Source organism: Coffea eugenioides, chromosome 2 (genome assembly GCF_003713205.1).
Source record: "Coffea eugenioides isolate CCC68of chromosome 2, Ceug_1.0, whole genome shotgun sequence".
In the NCBI taxonomy this organism is placed as follows: Eukaryota; Viridiplantae; Streptophyta; class Magnoliopsida; order Gentianales; family Rubiaceae; genus Coffea; species Coffea eugenioides.
The window spans coordinates 59,374,321-59,386,989 of NC_040036.1; the positions used below are offsets into that span (position 1 = coordinate 59,374,321).

Consider the following 12,669-nt stretch of genomic DNA (forward strand, 5'->3'; position numbering starts at 1 on the left):
ATGGCTTTCCTCCATTATAAGAACAGAGTACCCAATTTTTCATAGGAAAATTTATTTATGGGATAAAACAAAAATAAACCTGCTTTCTAATAAAATACTAACTCTTTATGACTTTCCTCCATTATAAGAACGGAGTACCCATTTTTTCATAACAAAATTTATTTATCGGATAAAATAAAAATAAACCCATTTTTCAGTAAAACACTAGCTCTTTATGACTTTTCTCTATTATAAGAACAAAGTACCCATTTTCTCATAAATAAATTTACTTAACGGATAAAATAAAAATAAACACATTTTACAATAAAATACTAGCTCTTTATGACATTCCTCCATTATAAGAACAGAGTACCCATTTTTTCCAGAACAAAATTTATTTATTGGATAAAATAAAAATAATTCCGCGTTCCAATAAAACACTAGCTCTTTGTGGTTTTCCTCCATTATAAGAATAGAGTACCCATTTTTCATAAACAAATTTATTTATTGGATAAAATAAAAATAAATCCATTTTTCAATAAAGCACCAGCTACTTATGGCTTTCCTCAATATAAATTATCTATTTTCATAAGTTAATTTATTAGTTGGATAAAATTAGAATAAGATTAGGCTGAATAGCAAATTACCCTTTACGATAAAATTGAAATACAGGAAAGTAACCTATAGCAAGTTTTAACTCCATTTCCAATACAAAAATATGCTAGAAATTCTTTTTGCAAAGTCAAAACACCTAATTCATAAAATCTCAAGAAACCTCTACAACCGTTATGTAAAAGCAACTTATTCATTCTAAATCTTTAGCATGAATTTGATTATCTGTTGAACGTATCCACCTGAATAGGATAATTTGTATTTTCTAGGACATGAGCCATAATAAGAATTAAACTTGTATTAATGTAGACCTAACAAAATCAAAGAAATAGTGTAACATTAATTACAATAATAAGAATGACAGAGTTGGTATAACAAAATTAGTATAGTCTAGAATTTTATTTTTTTCTGCAGATAGTTCATGAATATGAGATTGAACCACTAAAAAAAGACATCTATATCTATGTATATGTAGTGTAGAGGGAATTTTGGATAAGGAGCTTTCCAAATTATCGAAAGTCTGAATACTATTTTGTTATAATTTTACATTTCTAGAATTAAGAAATGTTTATGTCACAACTAATCCTATCACTGCTCGTACAAATCCTATACTCATGCTCATGTTTTTCCCACATTTCCCTCACGTTTTCCCCACTAACTCATAAAATAAAAACTCCTAAATTTTAACTAACAGATAATGACCACCCATGTAAAATGATATATGCAAATTTCAATTAATGTCTCACATTTACTGTTGACTTTACTGATAGTAAAAACTAACAGTTATTACTGACATTCACATCTCACACTTACCACATTACTCATAGTAATAAATAACTGTTAATTTAAGAAATTCGCAACTACGAAAGTCGCATATCCAAAATTTAGGAGCATATTCAAATTATAATTTTCACAATTCAACGTATTTTATTGTCATACTATAGTTTACTCTCATAATCATTCATAAAACTGATGCTCACTAATCCAATTGACCCATTTAAATTGTCATCATATAAATTGAATACAGTGAAAAAATTATGTATCATACATTCACCATGGATAAATCTCAGTTACAAACATTTCAGTCAGTGACAAAGCCAAGATTTTTTTCTACACTGGGGCTAAAATTTTTCTAGAGGGGGTAAAATGGATACTCTGTTTTTATAATAGAGAAAAGCCATAAAGAGTTAGTGTTTTATTGAAAAATGAATTTATTTTTATTTCAGCCGATAAATAAATTTGTTTATGAAAAAATGGGTACTCTGTTCTTATAATGGAAGAAAACCATAAAGAGCTAGTGTTTTATTGAAAAACGAATTTTTATGTATTTTATCCGCTAAATAAATTTGTTTATGGGAAAACATCTTTAAAGAGGTGGCATTTGATGGGAAAATGATACTTTAGGATACCAATGGATAACAGTTAAAACACAATCACAGATTTGACATTTTAAATAGTGAAGAATCGGTTCCGTTTGGATTATATATTTTTTGAGATATTTTTCAAAAAGAGCCCTATAGTCCTTCGAACATGAACTACAAGTACGCTATTCTTTTCCCTTTTAGATCATTCCTTTTGACTTATGTGCTTTCTCATAAAACATTTTCATTCATTTTTTTTAAATGCAAAAAAAATTAATGAAATATGTATAAATCGAAAAAAATACTATTTTAATTATTGCTACTTTGCTTATACGTTGCAAGACTGATAAGAAAACCATGAAGCGTTGCTATTTTTATGAATGATAACTTTTCCCGTAAATGGCCTGCTCTTTATGGCTTTCCTTTATTATATGTCAACGCACCTGCTTTTAACGAGCATTTTACATCTAATTTACTTAGTACTGTAAACAATGATATTCAGAATGTTTCTTTTTTTTTTTTGGTAAGAATGTTTAAAATTTTTGGTAAGAAATTTTTTTTTTTTGGTACTGTAAACAATGAGCATTCAGAATGTTTCTTTCCCTTTTAGACTAACTACTTTGACTTGTGGATTTCTATGCTCCGACAAAAAAGTTTTCGCTTACTTTTTTTTTTAAAATTGCAAAAGAAAAAAATTAATTTCCCTATAAATTTCAAAAATACTTATTTATTCACATACGATCAAGTACGTTTACAAGTATATTAACAGTACTTACTATGTAACGCACTCAGTTTTAATCATTAACAAAATATGGACTTCGTATAAGTTTTTTTTGGCATTATACAATATTTTGGCCATAATTAGCATGTTTTTGTCATTAATCAAATTTACTATGTTATAAGTAAAAATCACTATTTATGTATAAAAACATACTTTTACTTCAAATAAACTTACTCCCTCAAAAGTATATTTGGGATATACTATTGTGATTTATCTCTTTAAAAAATATGTTTCATATTACTTACAATTTATCTTTTGGACTGAAAAGGGAACTAATTTATTACGTAACTTACTATTTCAGATGAGAAATTTACTTCCTTATTTTTACCCATAATCCTATTCAAGTGGATAGGTCTAACGGGTAATCAAATGGTTGCAAAAATTTTTAGAACCTATTATATCATGTCTAAAACTGTTTTGTTTACCGTGACGATAGTTATGGGACCATTTTTCCGGATGCTTAAGCTGAACACTTGGGTACTAAATTTATATATGTATATAAATATAATGAAGGCTTCAATCTCGTTGTGTTTCGCGTTGCCGTGGAACTACTACGTTTACCTCTGCTGCACTTTTCCTTCTTTCAAGTTATTATCCCCGACACGTGTGACATTTACATTTATTAATTGTTAAAACTTCAGTACCTTCTTTACGCATATTTTTTTGTCGAAGGCATTTGCAGTATTTTTCCGTTGCTAACGGGTACATTTGCAAATGCATAAATGGCGATGGTTCTGACCTGCAGTTACCCTTCCCTGGCCCAACCTACTACATTGGAAAACGGAAGTCCGAACGTGTGCTTTTTTGCTTGTAGCCGCAGACTAAAATGTAATGTTGGCTCTTCACGCGCTCTTCCACAGTTTAACGTCTTCGTTTGCTGTCCATCCAACTCCAACACGTGTGATGCTCTATGCAGCTGCCTACGATAGGAATGGTCAAAGGCTTCCTACCATAAAGGTATCCCTTACTAGTGAAAAAAAAAACCATGCTCATCTAAACTCTGGACTCTGGACAAATCTTGTTCCATAATTTAATTTCTGCAGAGGGATAAAGACAATGGCACTAGTTCAGGTGCGCACATATGATGGAGGAAGAATGCACTTTAATACAGGGTAAAAGTTTTAAACAGTACATCCGTCTCAAGTGATAGGTAAATCGGCTCACAGAGATAAAGGACTTTTACAGGCAAAACTACAAGAAAGCCAGCTCAAGCCAGTAGTTGTAGTCTACTTACTGAGAATCTCATGGAGTTGCAGTGCCAATCCAACAAAAGCTTCAGGAATTCCTGGTCTATGTAATAACCTTCACAAAGAGAGCTTGAACATCAGTATTTAGTACTCTATATCTAAGTAGCAGAAATACAAGGAATGAAAACAATCAACAAAATCTTGTTCCAACAAAGTGCTAGAGCAGAGCCCTTTGATTTGTATGTTTCGAAATTACTTGATTTTGGCGACATATAGTAATAAAGTGCCAGTCCACTAATTCTGAATGGAAAGTTCTTCAGGAATGCTTATAAAGTGTAAGATGCATAATAATTTTGTGGCAGAAGCTTCGTGCCTTATTACCTCTTGTTATAATTCAAAGCTCAGGACTAATTCAGCTCCTTTACCTCAGTCTCTTTGAAAGCAAACGTAGCCCTCCTTCTGCTTATTGGGCATAAAATTAGTCATTACACAGTCAAAAGTGAAAATACAACTCAAGTTCTGAATTAAGGAAAGATTATATATATCGATTCTGTGGGGACATCTTCTCAGTGCGTAGCACCGAAGGTTAAACAGTTAGTAGGATAGCCATCAAAGCCTCAAGGGAATATGTCATCCAAGCATCAAGGAAAGTATGAAGTTGGATGCTGGGCAAGGCAAGGAACTTCAATGAGAAGTAGATTTTAAGAAGAAGTGCCAAAAAATTGAATCATGGGAACGATTATGGGGTTATAATTGTGAAAACATTGAAAAAACAGAAACTCAGTTGACCTCACAAGTGTCTTTGGAGTTGGAAAATATGTAATTGCATACTTATCAAATTGAATCATGGGAATGATTATGGGGTTATTACTGTGAAAACATTGAAAAAACAGAAACTTAGTCGACCTCACAAATGTTTTTGGAGTTGGAAATTTATGTAATTGCACACCTTACAAATTGACATTGAAGAGAAGTTTCATTATTATGAGATTCATCCCAAGGCATTCATGAGAATATATAAATGCTTAAAACAAACAAAATCAAGCTCAAAGGACCAGCAAAAGATTCCCAGGTTCAATAATGAGATGGCAGTAGAAGGAACAGTAACAGTTTGACAAACAGTGTAGTCAAAACAACAAATTGTTGCATTCATTTTTTGGAAGACAAAAATTTTATCATATTCAAAGGAGCACTAATCCTGGTGTGGTAACCTCTGAATGATGAGGGTTCAGCCTGGTAAGTCCTGGACCTAGGAAAAGCAGAATTAACTGGAACAAAATCAGATTTCCATAATTCTAATTGTAGATCTTTGACCCCAATCAGAAACAGGAAAATATCCCCTCCAAAAAAAACTCTTGGACTGAACAACCGCTCTTCCCTTGGTATCATCAGCAAGGCTATCCGTTTCAAATAATCTACTCCTCTGTATCTTTTAATCATAAAGAACAAAAAGTAAAATCCCAAGCAAAACCGGAATAAAAACAAGAGTCGAATCTAACATTAAACATGATAAAAAATGTTTTTTTTTATTTCAAATTTGATATTCGGAAATAAATTCAAGGGAGATACTTGGAGACATAAACTCACATCATGGTTGGATATGAAGAAGTCTAGAGATAAATATTAGGAATATGGGCTATCTTGGGCCACTCTTCGCCAGTTCCTCTGGTGCATCTCTCCTTCAAAAGGGGACATCTATTGATTCTCAAAGTGTGTAAATCTGCAAGACATTCCATCGCTGTTGAAGGTAAGTACTTCAGGTTCTTGCATGCAAAAAGCTCCAACGTTTGGAGAGATTGTAATTTCCCCAGCCACTCTGGAAGAGCCTCCAACCCATCAAACCTGATTATTGTTAAATTAGTCAACTTGGAGAGGTACTGCATTTGCTCTGGCAGAGATTTGATCATTGGCCACCCGTACAACTGAAGGGACCTTAAAGAGGCACAATAATGTTTTTTTATTCCATCAACAGACCCCGAGAAGGTGTCGGGCCAAGGAAAATAATCAATGTTCTCGGAGAAGCCACCAAGATGCAAGGTCGTGAGGCTTGTCAATTCATAGATGTCCTGTGGCCATGTGGCAGGGTCGGAATAAATGTCTAGGAACTCGAGGGGTAGAAATTTCCCAACATTTTTTAACGATAAATTCAACGACTCGCAACTTTCAATTTGCAGTTTACGCAGGGATTGGAGTTTCTGAATGGCTGGAATAGCTTCAAGATTGGGGCAATTGCTTATGCATAGATTCTCAAGAGATAGAATGCCATCTTGCCATGTGGAATCCTCCCATAGATGGGTCAAATTAGGGCATCCGATCATCTCCAGTGCCTGAAGAGTTGTAAGGCTATTCAGATTTGGTAAACATGTCAAACTATGGCAACAAGAAATTTCCAATCTCCGAAGACAGGTAAGATTGCTCGTATCCTCTGGTACACTTTCCAACTTTGGAAGCCAATGCAGACGCAGTTTCTCTAGATTAGGGAACCTCTTGGTTGGAGGGAGTTCTTCAAGCTCATCCAAATGCTCCAATTGAAGCTGCACTAGATTATGCAATGAAAGTAGATTTTGTCCAACCATCCACTGAGGGAATCTTGACCCTTGGAAACCAACAAACTTTAGACTTCTCAAATTGCTATGAGGTTTGAGACCCTCGAGCACATCTTTATCATTGCTATTCTCGTTTGGACCTTCCCAGTAGAGTTCCAAACTTTGAACTCGAAACTTCCTTGACAAATTTGCCTTCAAAGCAGATTCATAGCTGTTCACGTTTTCAAGGCCATAGATTGTTAATTTACCTCCAAGATTGTCCAAGTATTCCAACTCTTCAATTTGACATCCCTTTTCTTGGCTCACAGAAAAGAAAGGCAATGTTTGAAGATTAGGCAAATGCCCTATCCTTGGAAGCAAAAGATTCTGTGGAGGACTACGACGATATTGCTGAATGTAAAAGTGCCTCAAGTTAATGAGTTTGCCGAACCCCTCTGGAAGCATTACCAGATCAAAGACCCTTAATGTCTGCAAATTGTAGAGCTTTGTAAAGGACCGCGGCAGAAATCTGATTCTGGTTCTTGAGATGTCAAGATACCTTAGATGTTTCAATCTATCAACAGTCTTCGGTAAGTTCTTGACAGCCTGGTCTTCAACTATCAAGACACGAAGACCTGTGAAGTTTGTGAAGACATCTTCAAGGTCTACACAGCCCCCTACAACACAAAATGTTCGCAAATTGTTGAGACGTCGATCAGGAATCTTGCATATCGTCCATGTAGCTGAATTATTAAACGACAAATGTACAGCCTCAGCATCATCATTTATACTCATGTCCGCTGTAGAATTACTTTCGAGCCCATCGAAAACAGAGGAAAAATTATGTGACACATTTAACGAAAGGTCATGCACAATATTATGCATCCCACAATGTGTGATATTATAATTGTCATCCTCTCGAGTATCTTGCAACAGAGAACTCTGTAGCAATATATTGATATAGCTGCTTCCAATGTCCTCCAATGTCAAATTTTTTTCGTTAGGAGAACTAATGAGTCCTAGTGCCATCCAAATTTGTTTCAGCTTCTCCTTTTCTATGAGGGTGTCCTTAGGAAAAATGGAACAGCATGCAAAACATTTTTTCAACCACGGTGATGGTAAATTATAATAACTGAGCAGCAATACAGAAAGGACTCCATTTTTATACCAACTACCGTTCCCATTAGGGTGACCTGCAGATCGAAAATTCCAAATTTCACTTTCTTCAATCCTGGACCACTCAGATTGATCTTTCTGGAAATACATCGCTATGGCTATTTTTGTTATAGCTAATGGAAGACCCCCACACTTTTTAACTATCCTTCGACCACTGTCTACCAATTCCGGATACTTTCCTGCACTCCCATGTCTAAATGCTATTTTCTCAAACAACTCCCAGCTGAGGTCCTCTGGGAGAGGCTGTAGCACGTAGGGACAAACATGAGATGTTCGCATCATTGCAGCAACTCTATGACTGCGTGTAGTTATCAGTATCTTGCTCCCTCCACCAGACATTGCATATAGCAAACAACTCTTCAATTCATACAATTTTTCTTCACTATCGGTCCAGACATCATCGAGCACAAGGAAACATCTTCTCCAGTGAATGATTTCTCGAAGCCTCGACACCGATGATTCTTTACTAGTTGTCTCAACGTGGGTTTTCCCTAGAGATTGCAGTATGTCATTCAAGATTCTGTTCACTTCAAATTTCTCAGATACGTGTACCCATATTCTGTTGTCAAAGTAAGAAGCTACCGCTTGACTATTGTACAGTAGCCTAGCAAGGGTCGTCTTACCAACACCACCCATTCCCACTATGCTAATGACCTCTGAGTCGTCTACAGGCTTGTCCGTCGACGTAGGCTTGTCCGTCAACTTCAACATGCTGGTCAACACAGATATATCATTCTCCCTTCGTACAATTGCTTGGTCACCCAGAAAGGAAGCCATGGAGCGTGTTTCTTCCAGCTGAGTAGGCCTGCTCATCAAATCCACTCTAGTAGCCCGGATACCTGAGAATTCTTCATATGCAACCTCTAAAGATAATATAATAGTTTTTATCTTACGAGCCATCTTTCCACGATATGACAAGGGAAAGAAGCTGAGCACCTTATTATCCGAATCGCGGATCTCACTCTGTTGGCGAAGATATTCAATTATCGAGAAAAAAACAGGTGTAGAAATGGAAGCAACAAAGCCGCTTACCTTGTCGCCCCAATTTCTGATCCCGAACTTTCGGCAAAGAACTTCATATGCAATCTCGTCCACCAAGGTCTCAGCGTCGGATAATATCTGTTGGAGCATTTTCAGCCAAAGCTCAGTTTGTCTGCTGTGATATCCATCGCTGCTTTGAAGATCAAAGAGAACAGCTTGCAACTTAAGTAGCATAGTTGCCATTTTTTCAAGTTCTTCGTGTAAACCCAGTTTCCGATCGTCAGATATCGGAGGTATCTTGCTCAAGATTTCAGAAAAAAGCATGATCAAAGTTTCAGCCATTGTCGTTGACCTTTGTGTGTCCGAGGAAAGAAATGCTTGCAGGTGTTGAGGGAATCCGAGGAGTTGTTTAGGCACTAAAAAAGGTTTCTCTACTTATGATCGAGAGCCCTTGATCATTCCAATCTGAAATCCTGACCATTAAGACAATTCACTAGAAGACAACAACGGGTCCCAGACAAGCTGGGAATTTCGTCGGCTGGGGCAAGTGCACCAGTTTGATGCGAATTTCTTCAGTACTAGGCAGTGCTGGAGCAAGTGGATGTGCCTCACGAGTTCCATTTCAAATAAGTTTTGCTCCGGATGTATCATGTACACGATCCATCCAGGGTACATACTAACGGACAAAGACACATGTTATTTAATTTAAATTTAAATTTAATTTCAAATTTTATACATATAACACACGTTCATATTCATGTACACAAGTTTAATTGAATAAGTTATGAACAGAGTGTGGATTAGTTACAGGGTAATGTAAAATAATTTGAAATGACCATTTTACCTTGAAATGTAATATAATGGAAGTTGTGAGGCCCCTAACCAGCTGAAGCAACCACGTTTCATTGTAATATGGGAAAATGGTTAGTCAAACTTAATCTACAAAATTTGTAAACCATGATTAGAGCTGTAAACGAGTCGAATCGAATCGAGTATCTCATGTTTGAAACTCTATTCGTTAAGCGATTCGAACAATGTTCGTGTTCGTTCGTTAATTTTTGAACTCCAAACCTGTGTTCGTGTTCGGTTCGTTAAGCAAAGTTCATATTCGAGTTCAAGTTCGTGTTTGGATCGTTTAACATAAACAAGCCGGCCGCGAACATGCTCGAAATACTTGAATCCAAATTATTTTAAACCTTAAATATGCCATACAGATCATTAATCATTCTAAAAAATAATTAAAGCACTAAGTGATTAAATTCTATTATTCATTAACTATATAACTAACATTAACATAAAAATAACAAATAAAACCCTCCAAATATAAAAGTCTAGTCATAAAAGTAACCTTAAAATTTGTCAAATGATAATTATGTCCATGTTCGCGAACGTTCGTTAAAACTCGTAAACATGCTTCTGTTCGCACGATTATTAACCGAACAAAAAAATTCGTTCGAATTCGGTTTGTTTAAGGTTTCGAACGAGTCTTTCATGAAAACGAACGTGTCGAAATGAACCGAAATATCGAACAGTTTGTTTCGTTTAACGGCTCTAACCATGATGCATATATCATATGATTTTTCGTCCTTCATGTATTTGTTTTGTAGTTTTTACGTCGCTTATACATGAAATGATGATTTTTTTTTTATCTTCAAAAATGAAAAAGCACATTTTTTTTTATTCCCCAATTCATTTCTGCTCACATTCTTGTCAAAAGATTGCAGGAAAAAGGTCCATCTCATTTCTTTTTTCTTTTCTTCGTCCTATTTTCCTATCTAAGAATGTGGTAGCAGCTATGGCTACATCTAGCCGTCATACTCCCAACTTTGATCATAAAATTTTACCAAAATTCAAGCCTCTGCTCAGTTTAGGGTTTGTGAAATTTATTTAGTGTAGTAAATAAGGATATTCTAAATTACATTTTATCGTGTTCCATATATTTTTTTTTCTTTTTTCCTTTCACCATTTTATTTTGGTTTTCTTTCCCATCTCTTCTTCCTTCGATCAAATTCTCCCAACAAAATCCATCAAACAAGTCAACCCACCACCACCGCCACAGCCACAGCCACTCTGCACCAACTTTGCAGCTGAATCCCGCCATCATACTACTCAAGAAAAGAGAAACTTAAATCCTTTTCTTCCGTATTTTTCTTTTGCTGTTCTGCCTCAATTTCAGAGCACTCCAGAGTGGATAAGGAATAGGTTTACATTATCTGGTCACTTATTGAAATCTATTCTACGCTTCTTGATCCCTCTGTTTTCCAAGATCCCTGCCTTGAATTTCTGAAAAAGATATTAATGTTATGGAAATAAAACAAAGAAACCGAGAAAATTTTGGCGATTTCTGTGAAATCTTGTTTGTATAGATTCTTTTGTTGTCAATCTTAGACTGGTTTTTCTTAAGAAATGCTGCGTTCAATTCGTTTCTTTTGCTGTCAATCTTAGACTGGTTTTTGTCAAGAAATAGTGCGTTCAATTCGTTGTTTTTTAATTCTGAAAATTAGAGAACAAATTGAACGCCTTGGGGGTGTTTGTGATAATGGCTGAGAGAATTTTTCTCAATCCCAATTCCAATCGTGCCTTCTCCATGGAAAAATGTGAAGAAGGCCGAGATTTCCCAATTGGTAACTAATCATCTTGAATCCTAGTGCGTCTTAGCTTAGCAGAATCCCTCTCTCGTGATGGAAACCTGTTTCCAACTTCCCTTCCTTATTATATTTGTTAGGAATTTTCAGACACTAAAGAAATCGTCCAAGATGAGAAAGAATGAGAGCAATTCTTTGACCTTGAGATCTCCTCCACCTTTGTTTTCTCTATTTCCGGAGCTTTATTCCTTTTCTTCGTCTTCATCCTCGCCTTTGTCATCCCGTCGCCAGCGTCCTATTCTTCTTTGCCCCACAATATCTCAAATTTCGTGTCTAATTTGATGTTGTTTGGTGCTGGGATAAAAAGCTGGATGTGTTGAGGAGAAAAAAATAAGAAAAAGAACCCAAATCTGATTGTTTTATATGTTGCTAATTTGAGGAGGAAAAAATAAGAAAAAGAACCCAAATTTCTCTTTGGATTGCTCTGTTTTTCAAAAATTAGTTTTTTAAATATTATAAAATTTTTATAAAGTACTCTCAAAGGTATTTTAAAAAATAGTTTAAATTTTTTTTAATATTTAAAAAATATTCTAATAATTCTTCTACTTTTAAATCTCTCAAAATATTTTCTAAAAATATCTCAAAATATACTCTAAAACTCTGTTACAATAAAATTTTTCAAAAACATCTAATCCAACTGGTGGTGTTGGCATGAGCTGCACTATTGAGGGAATTTCCATATCAAGTAGAAAAGGAAGAAAAAATGAAAACAGAATGAGTCAGAAAGAAAATTTATGTTTTTTGGTTTAATCTTGCAAAGACTAACACAGCTAGTAAGAGGCCAATTTCCACGCCAAATTAAATCTCCAGAAGATTACATAGATATTTTGAAACTGTGAACCGGGCGCAATTGACTTTCGCTGAAATCACAGGGAGATTCTCTATATTTTACCTTTTTTCTTAGTTTTCACCCACAAGCATTCATTTTTTGCAAAAACTAATATCAAAATTAGATTTTACGCAAAAAAAGGGAATGAAATTTTAGTAAAATTTGTGATCGAAAGTGGTAATGGCCTACCGTAGGGGTGTTCATGTCTGGGCAACTAGTCTATTTGTAATTTTGCTGATCCTAACCGCATATACTAATTTCGCAAAATTGCAATCCGTATCTTGACCCAATTCATTCGATTAATCTATGGAATAGGGTCGGGTATATATAATAACTTAACCTTTTTCTACTTATAGGGAACAAAGATTAGATTAAAAAATCAAATAATACAACATTTTTCCAAATCCATAAGAGCATTTAATCCAGTAACTCTAAAATCATAACAAAATAGAAAATCAAAACACAGAATATTCTAACACATTTGTTTTTGTTTTCTCTATTTCTTGAAAGTCATTAATTTATTTTAATAAGGATGATAGGTTACTGCACAACCAAACATGCAAGCTTTAAAAATTAAAAAATAAAATAATTAG

General features: G+C 34.9%; 1 protein-coding gene across 4 annotated transcripts; it reads right to left on the bottom strand.

Annotated features, from left to right (window-relative positions):
- Positions 1-3,857: 3,857 nt before the first annotated feature.
- On the bottom strand, positions 3,858-8,555 carry LOC113760617 (putative disease resistance protein RGA3). 4 transcript variants are annotated; one of them, XM_027303269.1, is made up of 2 exons: positions 5,508-8,555; positions 3,858-4,035 (listed from the first exon to the last, which is right to left on the bottom strand). In XM_027303269.1, the coding sequence occupies exon 1, from the start codon at positions 8,519-8,521 to the stop codon at positions 5,531-5,533; it is 2,991 nt and encodes a 996-aa protein (XP_027159070.1). In that variant the 5' UTR covers positions 8,522-8,555; the 3' UTR covers positions 3,858-4,035; positions 5,508-5,530. The 4 variants fall into 4 exon arrangements, with proteins under 4 accessions (XP_027159070.1, XP_027159068.1, XP_027159069.1 ...); XM_027303267.1 differs by lacking the exon at positions 3,858-4,035 and adding an exon at positions 4,308-4,379; XM_027303268.1 differs by lacking the exon at positions 3,858-4,035 and adding an exon at positions 4,906-5,343.
- Between the last annotated feature and the right edge of the window lie 4,114 nt (positions 8,556-12,669).